Raw genomic sequence first — 18,866 nt, forward strand, 5'->3', positions numbered from 1 at the left:
AGATGATTACAATAAGAATGCAATCTATATTTTTCCATGGTGAAAAACCAACTTGCCATTACAGTTCTGGGTGAAGTATGCTGCCAGTAGCAGGAAGCACTACGGTCTAATGCACCTCAGTTTATGCCCCGAGATCTCCAGTAACATGCACTGGGATAGATGGACCAAATATCTAACTCAGTGCAAATGATCAAAATTCAAATTAAAAAATCATGAAGGGCACATTACATCATACGTCTGAGAACTATACTTCTACTGTACTATATGGGACAGTAGATGAGAGTGCTAGATTAGAGATCAGAACATCTAAACTCAAATCTCCACTTGAAAACTTAACTCTCTCCGTGACCTTGAGCCAAACGTTCTCTCTCAGTTTCACCTCCCTCACATGACTGGTTGCAAAGATAATGCAAGAAGGAGGACAGCCACATATACCAAGCTGAGCTAATTTTAGGAAAGGTGCAATGTAAATATATTGCTCACAGCAATAAGACAAAAACAGATGTGATTTTTAAACCAAGGTGTTTTAGGTTGGAAATACAGAATTTTCCCTTCATAGAGAAAACAGCAGGTATATATATGTGTGTGTGTGTGTTTCTATACTGACCTACCTACCTACCTGTCCGTCCATCCATCTAGCTACTTATGTATCTACATGTTATCCACCTACCACCAATCTGTGGTACAAAGTGGGAAGGGAAAGCATCACAAAGAGAAAGATTATCTTGATCAAAGATCACTTCCCATATAGGCTTTCTTCTACGGGAATCAAGACATCATTCCCATAGCTGAAACTTCCCAACAAAAAGCAACAAATATTACTACAATCAAGTGCCTTAGAATTTTAAAAATAGAATCAAATCCACCACAAAGCAAGCAACTTGAAAGGCATAAGTGAAGGAAAGTACGACCACTCAAGAGAAAGTTTCTTTTGAGAACAAATTTAAAATGAGAATAAATTTAAAGAAGTCTAAAAAAAATAAACTTGGGCCAGATTCAAATTAATTAGTAAAGGGAGATATAAAGACATAGGTCTTTTAAGTCCATTTTAAAACATATAGACTAGAATCCCATTACTTAATATACATTGGTATAAATCAAGCTGTATAAATTGCAGCACTAAATTGACACTGGTCCAGTGGAAAGGCAAGAGCCAATACAACTGGTTCCAGCGACGCCGCAGGAGTTGCCAGAATGACACGAACTGCCTCCAGGACTCTGGCTCCGGATTTTTCCTCGAGGTTATCCCCTGAAGCCTTTTCCATAAGTGGATACAGCCACAAGGCAGTGGAGGTTTAAAATAGGAGTTTTCCTTCTCCTAGATAGGCTGCCTTCCAGGGCTGACGAGCCCCACCTATCTGGCCTGCTCTCTAATACTGTGGAAATATGATCTGACCTTTAAAAGTATACTCCCCCCCCCCCCCGGCGTATGCAATGTTAATTGGCTTTCCTATTTACCAAATTAGGGTAAAAATTTCAGCGACATGGAGAGGGGGGATTTGCTGCTTGGGTAACAGCCTATCCTCCATATTATTTTACCCAGGCTTCGTGCTCTGGACAGGACACTCCAGCTTCGCATACAGCGTCGAAACAACATGGGAAGTAGCAGTTACTGGTTATAGGTCTTTGCTCAACTGGCATAGAGCATGACACCAGGGGCTACTTCTGATGGTGGGAGAGGTCACTGCACCTCACTAGGTAGATACCGCCCAGCCAATAAGGTGCTACCTCGCCACTGTCTGTTAACTTCACGGTGTGCGTGGGGTTTAGGGTAAAACCCAACAAGCAGATCGATAACCGTGCACCATGCAACAATTGTAAGAAAACTTCTGCCCTAAAGCTGGGCACCTGGAATGTACGGACAATGACCCCTGGCTTTTCTGACTACGGCTTTCCCGACAACCTGCAAGAAATAGACGATGTGCGCAAGACAGCTATCATTGACATGGAACTGAGTAGACTGCAGATGGACATTGTTGCCCTGCAAGAGACAAGATTGCCAGACTCGGGATCTGTCAAAGAAAAAAACTTCTCATTCTTCTGGCAGGGAAAACCATTGAATGAGAGCAGGGAATATGGTGTTGGCGTTGCAGTCAGAAATACTCTTCTGAGATGCATTGTTCCACCTACTGTGGGCAGTGAAAGAATCTTGTCTCTGCAGCTCCACTCATCAGCAGGACCAGTAACCCTCATTAGTGCATATGCACCAAAACTGTCATCCACTACAGAAGTGAAAGATAAACTCTATGACGATCTGGCAGCTACTATCAAAAAAGTTCCTGAAAGAGAGGCACTGTTCATTCTTGGAGACTTTAATGCTAGAGTTGGTGCTGATCACAATTCTTGGCCCACTTGTCTAGGCCGTTTTGGCATTGGAAAGATGAACGAAAATGGCCAACGCTTGCAGGAGTTTTGCTGTTATTATGGTCTTTGTGTCAGCAACACATTCTTTAATATGAAGCTTCAACACAGAGTTTCCTGGAGGCATCCAAGATCCAAGCCTTGGCATCAGCTCGATTTGATCCTCACTAGACGTTCTAGCCTTCCTAGTATTACAATCACACACAGTTATCAGAGTGCTGACTGTGATACTGATCATTCCCTGGTGTGTAGTAGACTAAAACTGCGAACAAAGAGATTTTATCACACGAAAAAGGAAGGAAGACCACATATTGACATCAGCAAGACTTGCGATCAAAGAAAAGTGAAGGAATTTGCCCAAGCACTTGAGGAACCCTTCCAGGTCCGGCTAATGTAAATGCACCTGAACGATGGGAACATTTCAAGAACGCTGTGTACAACACCACCTCGTTCACCTTTGGCAAGAAGACCAGAAAGATGGCTGACTGGTTCGAAGCCCATTTGGAGGAGCTAATGCCAGCCATTGAGGATAAGAGAAGAGCTCTAGCAGCATACAAAGCCTGTCCTAGTGAGTACAACTTGCAAGCTCTTCGAGCTGCTCATAGCCAAGTCCAACAGGCTGCCAGGAGATGCTCCAATGATTATTGGTTCAGCTCTGCTCTCAGATCCAGATAGCAGTGGAGACAGGTAACATCAAAGAACTGTATGACGGTATCAAGCAGGCCTTAGGTCCAATACAGAAGAAATCTGCTCCCTTGAAGTCTGCTACAGGTGTGATCATCCAGGACCAAGCACAGCAGATGGAATGCTGGGTGCAGCACTACTCTGAGCTATATTCCAGAGAGAATGTAGTAACTGAAGAAGCATTAAATAAAATTGAGTGCCTGCCTGTCTTGGAAGAGCTGGACAGCGAACCAACTTTAGTAGAAATAAAAGCGGCCTTGGATTCCCTTGCCTCCAGCAAGGCACCTGGAAGGGACAACAGCCCTGTTGAATTGCTGAAATGCTGTAAGGAGATCATCACCACAGAACTGAAATCTTTTGTCTCTGCTGGAGGGAAGGTGGAGTACCACAGGACATGAAGGATGCAAACATTGTCACATTGTACAAGAACAAAGGAGACAGGGGTGACTGCAATAACTACCGTGGACGCTGCTTGCCCATGTTGTGCTGAAGAAGCTCCAGCTGCTTGCAGACAGAGTCTATCCAGAATCACAGTGTGGATTTCGAGCTAATAGATCCACCATCAACATGGTATTCTCCCTCCGACAGTTGCAGGAGAAATGCAGGGAACAACAACAGCCACTCTTAGTGGCCTTCATAGACCTGAAACAGGGCTGTGTCCTCGCACCAACCCTTTTTGGGATCTTTTTTGCTGTCATGCTGAAGCATGCCTTTGGAACTGCAACAGAAGGTGTCTATCTCCGGACTAGATCAGACGGAAAGCTCTTTAATCTCTCTAGATTGAGAGCAAAGACCAAAGTCCAACTGAAATGCATGCGGGACTTCCTCTTCGCAGATGATGCAGCCATTGTTGCCCACTCTGCTGAAGACCTCCAACAACTCATGAATCGTTTCAGCAAGGCCTGCCAAGACTTTGGACTAACAATCAGCCTGAAGAAAACACAAGTCATGGGCCAGGGTGTGGACTCACCTCCCTCTATTACCATCTCCACACAAGAATTGGAGGTTGTTCATGACTTTGTGTACCTTGGCTCAACCATCTCTGACACCCTCTCTCTAGATATCGAGCTGGATAAATACATTGGCAAAGCAGCTACCATGTTCTCTAGATTCACAAAGAGAATATGGCTCAATAAGAAGCTGACGACATATACCAAGATCCAGGTCTATAGAGCCTGTGTCCTGAGCACACTCCTGTACTGCAGTGAGTCCTGGACCCTTTGTGCATGGCAGGAGAGGAAGCTGAACACCTTCCATATGTGTTGCCTCCGATGGATTTTTGGTATCACCTGACAGGACAAAGCTCCAAATAGAGTAGTCCTAGAACGAGCTGGAATTTTCAGCATGCATACATTACTGAAACAGCGACATCTACATTAGCTTGGGCATGTCGTGAGAATGGCTGATGGTCGGATTCCAAAGGATCTCCTGTATGGAGAATTAGTGCAGGGAAATCGCCCCAAAGGGAGACCACAGCTGCGATACAAGGATATCTGCAAGCAGGATCTGAAGGCCTTAGGAATAGACCTCAACAGATGGGAAACTCTTACATCTGAGTGTTCAGCCTGCAGGTAGGCGTTGCATCACAGCCTCTCCCAATTTGAAGAGACCCTTGTCCAGCAGGCCGAAGCAAAGAGGAAGTCACAAAAGAAGCAAAACCAGGGAGGTGGACAGGGGACAGATTGGATTTGTCTTCAGTGTGGAAGAGATTGTCACTCTCGAATTGGCCTCCTCAGCCACACTAGACGCTGTTCCAAGTCCTCCATACAGAGCATGTTTTCAGATGTCTGGGTTACACACCTACGAAGAGCCACCCCAGGAAAGCTTTCCCCAGGCATCTTCCATAAATCTACTGCTAAAGGGCACTTTCCTGGAGAGATCCATTTTGTAAGTGTATAACTTGGATGTTTGAAACCCAAACTTCAGGACAGCACTCTGTGCTCTGGTCACTCCACTCCACCAGAGCACAGGTTGCTGTCCTCTGAAGATGCCGGCCACAGAGACTGGTGAAACATTAGGAAGAACAACCTTCAGAACATGGCCAAAGAGCCCGAAAAACCCACAACAACCAATAATAAATAAATTGATAGCAAAATATGAACTAGCCTACTCCAAATACGTAATCTAGCCACCTAGCGTGGTCGCAATGACCAGATAGGCGTGGTATAAATAAAATAAAATAAATAAATAGTCATTCCCGCATTTTTTAAACAATGTTGTCACACCCTAACCCTAAACCTAAACTCATTTGCTTTTCCAGCAATGCCTTCAAATGTCATTTTAAAACTTACACTACTTCCCTAGTTTTCACAGACAAAAGTCTGAACTGGAGCTGTATGTCACCTGTATGATCAATACCCCTTCTCCCAATACTGAGAAGCTCACAGCATGCAACAATAACAACAACAATCAACAACAACAAGGATAACAACAATAATAACCTTACAATTTCATTTTACTTTTAACTGATGAACCATCTTAGCAAATGGCAATGCTTTAGAAGCCAAAAACATTAACACAGAACAAATTTTATCACATCTTTCCTCTCAACCCCCAAATAACATATTTCATTTACCTCCTGAATTCCCACCTCACCCCCAGCTTTATTAGCACAGCTGCCTTCACTCTTAATTAGAATGAAGGATGAGACTGTGGCTGTCCTACACTAAACAGAAACACCTGTGTCTTCCTTTGCTTCACATCCTCCCCCCCCCACCTCTCTCTCTCTCTCTCTCTGTCTCTCTGTCTCTCTCTCTCTGTGTTACATCTTTGCTGTGAAGCACTCAGCCCTATGTTCTGAAATGAAAATAAATCCCTCGCTTACATTCTCTCCCACAACCCCACGTGGCTCTGACAGACAGGCACAGGCGGAGCTACAAATATTTCACTTCATCTTATTTTAAAAGAACAGGAGAATATGAGAGAGAGAGAGAGAGAGAGAGAGAGAGAGAGAGAGAGAGCATTCTTGTGGCATTCCAGAGGTCCCAGGACACTCATTCCAAATGCCTGCGCTGAGCCCTGAGTGACTTGGAGCCTAAAAAAGAACTTGGATTTCTAGGCAGTCACCCAAATCCAACACAGACACTACTCTATCTGTATTTTTTAAAAAAACGGGGAAAAAGAGGCCAAAAGAGAAATAGAGATGGTAGAGAATATTGGGTTGGGAGATGCTTGTAGAGTCGGGAGAGAACCAATCTGCTGCGCACCCCCCCCGCCTTATAAAAACCACAAAACAATCTAGATACTCTCCAGAAGAGCGTATTATGAGGATTTTAAGTGGGGGGAAAAGAGGGTACTTGTATTCATACATGATTATGCAATGAATACGATGTTCTCAGTGCTGTATCTCACTATCTGGCACTACTGTAGCCTGAAGGCTTGTGTCACACTCGTCTACATTTGACTACCACAAAAAAGTTCTTCCTCGTGGTATCAGCAACATCTGAAGTTTCTTTCAGATGTTTGACCAGATATGTGTGGATGTGTTTACATGCTAGCTGTAGCCTAGAGACATATCAGTATCATGGGATTTCCACCGAGGGAAGGTTTCGTCCCAGTTTCTTCATCCTATTTCCACAGCAGGGATTGCTTCTCTCTCAATCTTTGTAAAGCTTTTCATGAAAATTATTGCACATTTCTCCTAATGTACTTACTGTTTAGTACATACTTTTCTCTGACAAACACTTTTTGCAAGCAACATCCCCATACATTATGTGCTTTTATACATTATTTTCATCTTGTGTGCGTGCATTTTTGTATAGTATATGTATGCATTTCTGTATGCCCTTTTTAAAATTAATAGTTGATTTCCAAAAGTATAATTATGTTTTTATTTTTTATGTTCTAAATTCTTGTGCAGCAGAGCAAATCTAGTCTCGATGGTATGGTCAATAGGGAAGTAAAGGCAGATACAAATCCTGGCACAAAATGACATTTATTTTATTTAAAATACTTTTACCCTGCCTTTCTCCTTAAAAAGGACCAAAGGCAGCTTACAAAATTGAAAAACAGTATTTAAAGCTAACAACAGTGAGCATACAAATACTAAAAGGAAAAAATGTCCTACTAAAAAAACAGTAAACAAAATCAACACCAAAATGCATTCAAAGCAGTAAGGTACAACAAACCATTTAATAACCACACTCAAGCAGTCAGTCACTAAGGGAAAGTTTGCCTGCTTGTGGAAGGACAGTAAAGATATTCCTAAACAAGTCCAGATGCACCCAGCCTTTAAGGATGAGATTCCTCCACATTCAGAAATTTAAATCTGTTTGTGGGGACTGGTAGAAAGCCCATATTTTGTCCGGACCGGTGACAGAATTGGATTTCCAAATGTTTCCAATTTCCAAATTGATCAGCATCAGTATTAAAGTTGGAATCATCCTCAGACTTTCAACTTTAAAGGCATGTAAGTGTCATGGGACGTGGTGGCGCTGCGGGCTAAACCACAGAAGCCTGTGCTGCAGGGTCAGAAGACCAGCAGTCGTAAGATCGAATCCATGCGACGGAGTGAGCGCCCGTCGCTTGTCCCAGCTCCTGCCAACCTAGTGGTTCAAAAGCATGCAAATGCAAGTAGATCAATAGGGACCACCACACTGGGAAGGTAACAGCATTCCGTGTCTAAGTCGCACTGGCCATGTGACCACGGAAGATTGTCTACGGACAAAACGCTGGCTCTATGGCTTGGAAACGGGGATGAGCACCGACCCCTAGAGTCGAACATGACTGGACAAAAAAATTGTCAAGGGGAACCTTTACCTTTACCTTTTTAAGTGTCATATACATCAATATGTGGCTATGTGCATGCTCACTTACTCCATTTGTGTTATCCAGCCAGCAGGTTGTGGTGGGGTAACCATTCAACAGCAACAGCGATTGTCTTGGATCCAAATTTCACATAAATAACACACGGCACACAAAAAGTGACTCTCTAGCCTTTTGCCGCTGCTTCTAAATAAAAAGCTCACCTCACTCAGTTTGGACCAGTTGAAAGACTTCAGTGGATGGGATGGCTGGGGGATGGATTTCTTCTTAAGGCTGGTCCCACTGCTGCTGAAGGTGTTGATGCAGGAAAGAGGTGGCGGCGCAGTCATGCTGAAGCAGGGTGGTGCTCCAGGGGGAGGAGGAGGCCCTCCAGGTGGAGGGGGCGGAGCTGGCGGAGGGGGGCAGGTGGAGAATGGGAGAGGTGGTGGAGGCGGTGGCAAGGTTTCTGATGGCAGGGAAGAGGACAAGGCAAACGGGCCACCCGGTGGCAGCTGAGGAGGGGCTGTGAAGGAAATGGTGCCCCCTTGCTACAAAAAAGAGAAAAGAATGTTCTAATACTAGATGTATTTACTCCATTTATAAACTATATTACCATGAAAAAAAAAATAGATCTCATGGCAGCTCAGAATAAAATCACTTCCAAATGCCCCTGGTGTTCTTCCCAATAGTGCAATCTCATGGTCATCACAAGGTAGTTTGTAAAGTAGAAGGATTTTAAAAAGAAAAAGAAAAAAAGTGTTGGTGGCTGCTGTTTGTTCCAAGAGCAAAGGCACCCCATTTAGCTTCTGCATTTTTTTTAAACTCCCACTCCTAAAAATGTCTATCATTTTCAGTTCCTTCTCCAGAATTCCTCAAGGCTCTGTGCCAAATATCTATTTGCATATAATTTGTTATCCTTCCAGTATTAACTTCATGAAAGCCAATCTGGTGCAATGGGACAGAGTGTCAGGCTAAGAAAAAAAAACGTGCTGCTTATATACTGCCCAGATAGTGCTTAAAGCACTCTCTGGGCAGTTTACAATTTAATTATGCAGACTACACAGTGTCACAGCTCTCCCAGAAAGCTGGGTACTCAATTTATCAACCTTGGAAGGATGGAAGCTGAGTCAACCTCTAGCTGGTTACCTGGGACTGAACCAGTTAGGGCAACAGTAATCCGCTACTTGATCTTCTCACATACTTTAAAAGCCATGTTATGATCACCATATTCTGGAAGCAATTCAGGGACACTTAACAACAATAATTTGCCTTCTGCAATTTATGTAGGAAATCTTTATCCATTAAAACGTCCATTTGGAGTTGCTATTTACTGCTTGATTTTTACAAAATCAAATTTGATATTCATTGTTATCTTCTTGAAAAAACGGTATTTTGTATCATTTTCCAAATTGCTTCCGAGACTTAGGTTTAAAAGCAGCCTTGAAATATATACACAATATGCATACATGCATGTATATATGTCTGTTACACTTTGGACAGAATCCTGTTGGTTAGATATGCTGGTCTTTGGAGTAGGAGCTTCGTGGTGCAGTGGGTTAAACTGCTGTACTGCAGCCAAAGCTCTGCTCATGATCTGAGTTCAATCCCAGGAAGCTGGTTCAAAGTTGACTCAGCCTTTCATCCTTCTGAGGTTGGTAAAATGAGTACCCAACTTGCGGGGGGGGCAGTGCATAGCCTGCATAATTAATCTATAAAATGCCCAGAGAGTGCCTGAAGCACTACAGGGCATTATCTAAACAGAATAATTTGCTTTGCTTCATATAAAATGAAAACAGTGCAGAAGGGAGGGGAACGGAAGCACTAGGTATATAGCTACTACCTCTGAATTTATAGGATACTTTATGCAACTTCTGATAAGCTAATGGGCACCTACAAACATCTTTTCCTTTCCAAAATAAAGGGAAAGTGCACAGAATTAGAATCTCAGTGTATTTTTTAAGTGGGTTATTCTCCTACCGAGAATTCACTGAGTTGAGATACAAGATCGGTCATTTGGTCTCGAGTATGGCGCAGTTCCAGGGATTCTTTCTGCAACTTGTCCTTCATTTTGTTCAATGTCTTCATCATTTCATCTTTCTCCTGGGTCTTTATTTCGCATTCCCTTTCTTTTCTCTCTAGTCTACTCAACAGTTCAGCGTGTTCTGCAAACAAGAGTGAGGAAAAGACTGAAGTGTGATGGATGAGTGTGGCAATACAGACATCATTATCTCCAGAGGACATGATGGTGAAAACATGTAGGTGCAAAACTCTGAATACTGTAAACTGTATGGGTAGATTTGGAAGAGGTAACATTACAACAAGGACTGGTGAATTAGTATATATGAAAAGATAATCTAGATTAAGAATCAACAGAAATTTTCTGACAGTAAAGTTTCTCAAAATGGGCTGCTTTATGACAAGGCCTCTCAAAAAGATTAATTTAAATTCTAGTTCACTTAGAAGAGGGTAATTGGATCAAATACATATCCTATAGTGAGAATTTACAATGTATAACAGGGTGGGCAACATAACCCACAGCTACCCGGAAATCCCCAAAATTCTACCTCCCACCCAGATGTTAAAACTAAACAAGTCCTCTTTTGCCCTCTAGCAGGTGTATGGGAATTCTGCAAAGCTTTGGGAGCCCCTAGTACCCATGTACACCATCCACAGTTCATAAAATGTTAAAGCAAATATATTCCAGCAAGGGAGTACAAAAGGGTTTTCAAAACCCCCTTAAAAAAAAAAAGAAACAAATTTGGAAGATAGGTTTGTGGGATCAGGAGCAGGCATCCATTCTACATAGATGGCTGTGTGTGACCCCTGAGATTGCTCTCCCCAATTAACAAAATGGGAGTAAGAATGACTATAGAGCACTTCAATCCATGAATTTATGATTAGATCAATTTCTTCCCCTTCTTGGAAGCATTCATTAATAACTCTTATTCAAAACCCAATAAAGATTTAGCAGACCCAAGTTGGTATAGGCCTATTTCATTATCAAATCAAGATGCGAAGATATTCACTGTAATACTTGTGAATAGAATGAATACGTTTATTACAAAATATATTAAATAGGATCAGAATGGGTTTTTAAAGGGCAGACAAATGGAGAATTTAACTCGGAGGGTCTTGAATATTATATATAATATAGAAAAAGATAAATCAAAGGCAGGTATTTTATCACTAGACATATTCAAGGCATTTGATTGTGTAGACTGGCCAATATTAAAGATTTTGTTAAAGGGCTGGGGTTTTGGAAAGAAATTTAGGGGGATAATAGACCAATTATATGTGGTGAATAGCTCTGTAGTAATAGTGAATGATGGGATGACAGAACAGATAGCTCTATGCCAAGGCACCAGACAAAGTTGCCCTCTTTCTCCAGTTCTGTTTTGTTTGATTATTGAAATGTTAGCAAATGTAATAAGGAATGACTATTTAATTGAAGGTATGGGAGGAAATAATAAAATAAAGATTAATTTATTTGCTGATGATTCCTTATTAACAGTGAAAAACCCATTAGAAAGTATAGATAGAATTAAAATTCATTTGGAAAAAATTGGAAAAATAACTGGACTATGTGTAAATTGGCAAAAATCTGAAATATTGTTGTTTAATCATAATAAATGAGAACAAGAAAGGTTTGTTGACAAACTTTAAGATATGTAAATCAGTTAAATACTTAGGTATAGATTTAGTAAAAATATTCAAAAAATGAAGGAATATAATTATAATAAATTAAAGGAAGTAATTAAAAAGAAATTACAGGAATACAGTAACTTTAAACTTTCTTGGTTTGGAAGGATTGCATTGATAAAAATGAAAATTTAACAAAACATATTTTTTTTTATTTAGAATGTTACCAATACAGTTAAACAGAGGAAGATTTGAAATTTTGGCAAAGAATGATTAACAAGTGTTGTAATGAAGGGAAGAGACCTAGAATAAATAAAAAGTATTGGTATATAACAGCAAAAAAGAGTGATATAGGTTTACTAAATATAAAAATTTTTATGTGGCTAATCAGTTGAGGTTTATTGTAGAAATTATATACAACCCAGAAAGGTTAATTTGGTGGGAAATGGAATCATAAGAATTACAGGTATATACTGAAAAATATTTATTTGGTATGGTTAAGAAATGTTAATATGAAAATGTATGTGGAATTATTTAAAGAAAAAAGTGCTTCGATTGAAGATTGGTTGTATAAAATGAGATCGATAGATCAAATGAAACAATTCCTTCAGAATAAGAATATTTCATGTTTGAATTATATACAGTTAGAAAGATGGACTAATGAATGGGTAAAGAAATATAACAAAGGTAGAGAATACACAAAGTATGAACAATTCTTATTATCATATGAAGACATTCAGATGACTGATTCAGTAAAGGGTACAGTGAGTAAAATTTATGGACTTCTTGATTTAGAGGAAGAAAAAAGCAAGAAAAGACTGAAGATAGTGTGGGAACAAGACATTAGAAAAAGAATAAATGAGGAAGAATGGAGGAAGATATGGAAAATGAGGGTTTTAAGATTTATGTCAGTGAGAATAAGGGAAAACTTTTTTAAACTGGGTCTAAGTTTAAAAAGTCCAAAATTTTGGAAACAAAATTTTAAAGAATTAAACGACATATGTGAAAAAGATATAGAATGTAATTCTGAGATTGCTTTGTTATCAATATTTGAGAATGTGGGATATGATGACTAAATAATTGATAACCAATTTATTAACAGTGGCTAGACTGATAATAGCTAGGCAATGGAAATCAAAATCTGAATTTCAAATCAGTGAATGGTATAATAAAATATGCAATAGAGCTATAAATGATAAACTTGTAATTTAAAGGTTAAGAAAGGAGAGTTGAAAAAGAATAATTTTTATGAAATATGGGGCAGATTTTTGGAATATGTTTTAACAAGAGGAAAAGGGAAAGCTCCAAATCAAGAATCAATGCAGTTCTGGAGAAGAGGACAACAGAAGAAGAAGAAGAATATAGACGGAGGAAGAAAAAGATTACAACACCCTATGGTGTTGGGGAGCACGGTTAAATTGTATTTTGGTTTGTGTATTTTATGTTTATGTTTATGCTATATTTATTAAAAAAGGGTTAAAAAGATCAATTTCTTCCGCCTGTACAGAGTAGAAGATAGTTACATACCTTTTCGGAATTTCTCTGCCTGATCTCTCCACTGTTTCACTTCATTCTCATTTACCAACCTGAATGAAGATGAAACCATGTCACATGAGATCCATTCCAATGTAATTAAACACAAATACCCCTATGGGAACAAGAAAAGCCATTTTCTGGGAAATCTTTTTTATACTATTATTAGCCCACTGATGGGAAATTAACATCCTACTGTAAGATGTCACTCCTAATGCAAATTATGCTAGGTGGAAATTTGGCATCTTTTCTTATACTAAGGTTTAATTAATTAATTAATTAATTAATTTACACACACACACACACACACACACACACACACACACACACACACATACACACACACACACACACACAGTCCATCTGGCAGCCAAGGCCACTCTGGACAGTTTTTAACCACTAAATAGAATAACAAAATATAACAACATCAATAAATTAAAAGTGCAAAACAAAATACCATAAAATGCAGTAGGAGACATAGTGGAATACAATACAATACAATACAATACATTTAATAGCATAAAACCATGGTGGTATGTTAAATGTTACATTATCAGAAGCACTGTTGCATCAGGATGTTATTTGTTCTGGAAAGGTCTGTCTAAATAGCCAGGTTTTTAATAACTTTTTAGTGAGGGGGCCAGGTGGACTTTGGGTGTGACCACAGTTGTGGAGCTACTGCCAAGAAGGCCCAATTTCTAGTGGCTGTTTTCTGGTTATCTCCATCTTTATGAAATGTCATACGTAAAGGCAATTTCGTATTTGTCTTATTGCATAACAGGAAGTATACTGTTATTTATTGAATTTCTTACATCTTAATAATGTTCTTAACATTGAAGTTCTCCAAAGCAGCTATATCAGGATCATCCCCTCGCTCATCTTGAAGAACAATTTGCTGCAATATCCTGTCTAACAGCTGCCATTGTTGAAAAGTTCCCCCATTTCGTTTATCTGCAACAACAAATGGCAATAAGAAAAATTAGGGAGTGTCTATACAAAAGCTTTCTTAAAGAACTTACTAAATTCCTGGTACTTTTCTCTGAATGTTAACAATGGGCCCTATTTGACAATGCCATTGCTATTCAGGTTATTTCTTATGGATTTCTTGCCTCCTGTTTGTTTGTTTGTTGTGAGTTGTCAACCTTTTCCCATTCACCAACCATTGATTATTTGGTCAAATTCCCTTAGAACCATTTTGAATAGGATTGCAAGATGAGCATGTATGTTCTTACAAGCAACTAGCAATGAATAACGAGATTTTGGCCAATCAACCAGCCCTTCTGTTATATGCGTGCTTTGCTTCATAAAGGAGACATAGAGTAATTTAGGACAGAGCAGGTTTGCATAGCACAAATTGTGAAAATCTCTTTAAAAAAAGAAAACATTCACTTTCACGTTCTTATGCTGAAGGACAGAACTCTTGTGAAGGTTCAAAAACATTACATTTGATACTCTTTCAAAGTGTCAAAGTAACCTGCTTTGTCAAGAATTCATAATTCAGCATGGAAAAATCATGTCATAGAGGAGAATAAGGATGCAAATGAAGTGGCTCTTCTGCTCGTCCTCTCTACAGAGGATGCAGACCCTCTTGAAAAACATGACTCCATTTAGTTAAAGAACGTATACCAAGGAAAGTTCTGTATATTAGTTACAATTCCATGCTACTGTTCATCACTGATACCATCTTAGTATGCCCAGGGTTTAGGCAAAAGCTAAAAGATCATGTTATCTCTTCCATGCAGTTGGAACACCCAATCGTGCAAGTTCATTGGGGTGCACACTGCCCCCTTCCAGATTGCAAAGCTCTTGGGCAGAGTGGAACAGATGAGGACTGTGGTTTTGGGAGCAGGGGCCACATGAGCATCCTAATTTCTGAATGAGCAGGAGAGTACAAAAGGCTGACAAAGATCAGAACCAGTAGCTAGCATCCTGTCGGTGAGTAAACACTCATTTCTGTGCACAGTTTCTTCTTCCCTATCACTTGTGCAAGGGAAACCACTAACCCTTTCCACAAGCAGAGATCCTCATTGTCATCAATGGGACAATCTCTGGCTTGTATAGCTACAAGCCAGAAATTGCTAGGGCAACCATGAAGTGCTCTGCCAACAAAAACTTTAGCCCGAAAAACCCACAACAACCATTAGATCCCGGCCGTGAAAGCCTTCGCGAATACAAAAACTTTATGATCCTTATTTCCCAAAAGGATCCTAGCCATTTTATTTGGATTACAACTCCCATTGTCCCTTGGCCAGAATGGGAGGGGAATCCTAGTAGTTGTAGCACAAAAAGCAACCTCTCCAAGTTCTGAAGACTGAGAACCTTAGGTCTGTTGCTAAACCTTAATTCTGCCTCTGTGGAAAAGGTGAATGAAGGATATCCTTGCCTAGCACAAGTGATTGAAAGGAAATAATCTACAGATTATCAAATCAAATGGGTTAAAATCCCTGAATTTATATCACATGTCTTGAAGAGAAGCTGCTAATTGGATTTTCCAATTAGGCCTTGAGAGTCTTTATTTATTCATTCCCATGGGATGCCAAGAAAATTAAGTGCTTTATGTGAAATTTCCCCTTGGAGTTTCACTAACTAGTGGCTTAAAAAAACAACACCTTATTCTTCATCAGTTAAAGATGGCACCTGTTTCTCAAACACTGAGCATGTCTATTCTTAGTATCTTTTTCTTTTAATCTTGTAATTTAATCAAGAAGAACTTTGCTTCCAGATGGACAGCATCCATCTATTCTCTTTACATTGCCAGTAAAGAAAAAGAGGCTGTTGTATGTCCAAGGATTTTGAGTGGAAACCAAAAAGCATGTTACAAGAAACCAGCTGTTCAATGGCACAACTCTGTGGAGAGCTCTATGTCAGCTTCCTTGTGTTTGTGGGAAGTCAGTGACACTTCTGATAACTTTCAATACATGGAGAGTGTGCAGCCTTTATAGGCTCTCAGGTCCCTGGAAGGCTGAAACAATTATATGAACTTCTCTTTTAGTGCTGAACAGTAGAAAGGGAAGAACAGATTCTCTCTTTGCCACCTAACAAAGTCAGCTTACTGACTAATATCAGTATTTCAAATTTCCTGTGAGTCACTGGACTACAAGACACTAAGATATATCAAGGAAGTTTTAGGATGGGGACCTTAGCGATATGTCTAGCATACATTAATATAGCACATCAAAGACCAGTATGTATTAACTTATTATACCTTGATTGCTTTAGCATTTCAATTAACCATGCAAACATTTAATTTCTATTCATTTTTGAGCTTTTTAATTGGCTTAGTGCATCATTGGTGCTTTAGTGTGTAAATACTGCTTACTCAGCCAAAGCACTTAAAACCCAATGACAACAACAACAAAAAGTAGTAATTTTGCAGAATGTCAGAATTCTTTCATAATCGCACACAAATTCTTACCTACCAGTTCTAAACATGCTACAGATTTCCCTAGAATATGGAGCTCTGGAAATAGTACAAATTTTCATTTAACAATTAAGTACAGTAAATGAAAAAAAAAAGTCAGTCAAAGATATGTAGAGAGTCCAGCTGCAATTACGGTGTGATAAAACGCAAATGGGGCACTATTCTAATAAAAACGAACTCACATGGATGTGTCCACTGGATACAACCAATGAATATTTTCTTTAAAGATGCACGTAACTCAGACAAGAGCTACAGATAACTGAAAACTACTACTGCACATGACATCCATGTGACAAGTTCTCAAGTGGGAGCATCCTCTGTGCTTAATTTTGCACCAGGGAAGCTGAAATATTCAAGTATAAAATTATTCCCAAATAGCATGAGGGGAAAGGACAGAAAATCTGTGTGTATTGATCATGAGTCTTCATAGAAGAGTTCAAGTTTACAAAGCTGTAGAAAATACTTAAAACAAGTCATACTTCAGTGACCTATGGGGTTTCTCTTTGCTATCACAGTCTCCTAGGCCTCAGAAGGAGTGAAACACTCACAAGGCATTTGCAAGCAGTGCTGGAGAATGGATAGTAAATATGGGTAAGCATCTGTGTGCTTCAGCCTCTTCTTGACCATCTCAAACATCTGTGAGGCACTCTTTGTGTCAATGTGCACCTACAGAAAAATAAAAGAGGAAGAGAAACAACAGAATAAAATGGGATGAGGCATTTCCTAGCTAATAAGATCAGTTATCACACAAAACTTCATACAATTCAACTTGTGAAGGATTAGGCAAAAAAGGGGTAAGAGGAGATGAAGAGATGGATCCCACTGATAAGAATAATAATGTAACTGTCAACAGATGAAAATCTAGGCCTAGCTGGTTTAAAGGTCAAGAAATGTGGGGCTGGTATATATATATATACATACACTCATAACTTGTTGTCTGAAGCACCAAAATATATTTACCAGAGTAAACAAGACGTGACATATCAATCAAGATAGGCAGTATTTTTGTATCAATGGAAGACAACTGTCCAAAAGCCATTCTGCTAGGCCTGGAGTGACTTTACAATCATTTTTCAGTGACAAGATCCCATGTCACCATTCTTGGCTACTTTGAGGGTTGAGATTGCAGCCTTATGGAGGTTTCACTCATAATTGTCAAACAGGTATTAGAAGTGGACTCTTCTTAACTCAAACTTCCTCCATCCTACCTTTATCTGTATGACATAACTGCTTTGCAGCTAACAAAGAGGTAGAGGGCACACATGAAATATTTACAAATGACTTCTGTAATTAAAAACTGGCTATACATTCCAGAAACTGAAACACGGAAAGAACAAATAATGACAAGAATATCTGTACGGAAGAAGGTAGATGTAAAAACAATAATTAAACGGATTAAAGAATTAAAGAGATCTGTATGTATAGAAACATAGGTTGCCTCTTGCCTCCCTCCACAACAGATACTACTCATGTGGAAAGAAGCTATAGTCTTAGGTAAAATGAGTGGTTTTCTATATACAGTGCAGAGCCTGGAAATGTTACTTTTGGGGACTATCTCTCCCAGGATCCCCCAACTAACATGGCCCACTGGCTATGTTGCCTGGAGGATTCTGGAAACTGCAGTCTAAAAATCAAAATTTTCCAAGGTTTGCTTTGTTGTTATCAATTATTGGGCCAAATTCACCAGTGTAATGAAACTGATATAAAATCCTATTGGCAAATCGTCATAATTAAGAAGTCAGTATAATGATAATCATGCGATTTAGCACACAAAAGCAAACGCCTGTGCTCGCTTCTTAACTTGCAGAGGTTCATCAATTAGATTTACATCATTGATGTTGTTGTAAAAACTCAACAGGATTTAGGCTATTAATATTTACCACATTCCTACCCTACCCTTCTAGGTAAGGCTCAAGATAACTAACAATCATTATAAATTTTTTTTAAAAAAAACTCAAATACAAGCTCAGTGATAGGAGCATTAAAACCAAATAAAATGGAAACAATACTAAAAATGATTAAAAACTGTAGGGTTTATAAATAGTCAGATTCATCACAATGAATTAAATATCAATACAAGCTCAGATGAGCTCCTAGTCTCCCAGTAACTTTGTTTAGACTCTCTGTGTTTTCTTCTTAATGCTTTTATTTTAATCTCTGAACCTATCCCCAGATTACTATATTATTATGGATTTTTTTTTCAAATTTCATATTTAATTTAAATTTATTTAGTTATTAATTTTATTTAAAATATTTTATGCCTCCTTTCTCTGAAAGGATCCAAGGTGGCCTACAGTATTAAAAGAAACAAAGTTAAAAGCTAAACAATAACTTATTATGATATTATAAAAGCATTAAATAGATATATAAAACTCAGAAAAAGCGCAATATTAAAAACACAGGTCAAACAACAGAATAAAATAATCTCTTCAAAAAATTCTCCTTGTCAACCAGTCATTTAAAGGAAAGACTGCTGGAAGAGAAA

General features: G+C 39.2%; 1 protein-coding gene across 4 annotated transcripts in view; it reads right to left on the minus strand.

Moving 5' to 3' along the window:
- DAAM2 (dishevelled associated activator of morphogenesis 2) overlaps nt 1-18,866 on the minus strand; it is a 276,268-nt gene that overhangs the window by 68,007 nt on the left and 189,395 nt on the right. For all 4 annotated transcript variants that reach the window (XM_020785056.3, XM_020785053.3, XM_078383030.1 and 1 more), the window contains 5 exons: nt 16,930-17,047; nt 13,773-13,911; nt 12,955-13,013; nt 9,766-9,950; nt 8,013-8,336 (listed from right to left, as the gene is read on the minus strand). In XM_020785056.3, the coding sequence (XP_020640715.3) occupies nt 8,013-8,336; nt 9,766-9,950; nt 12,955-13,013; nt 13,773-13,911; nt 16,930-17,047 (825 nt within the window). The remainder of the gene's footprint in view (nt 1-8,012; nt 8,337-9,765; nt 9,951-12,954; nt 13,014-13,772; nt 13,912-16,929; nt 17,048-18,866) is intronic.

The sequence above is a fragment of the Pogona vitticeps genome, chromosome 1 (assembly GCF_051106095.1).
Source record: "Pogona vitticeps strain Pit_001003342236 chromosome 1, PviZW2.1, whole genome shotgun sequence".
In the NCBI taxonomy this organism is placed as follows: domain Eukaryota; kingdom Metazoa; phylum Chordata; class Lepidosauria; order Squamata; family Agamidae; genus Pogona; species Pogona vitticeps.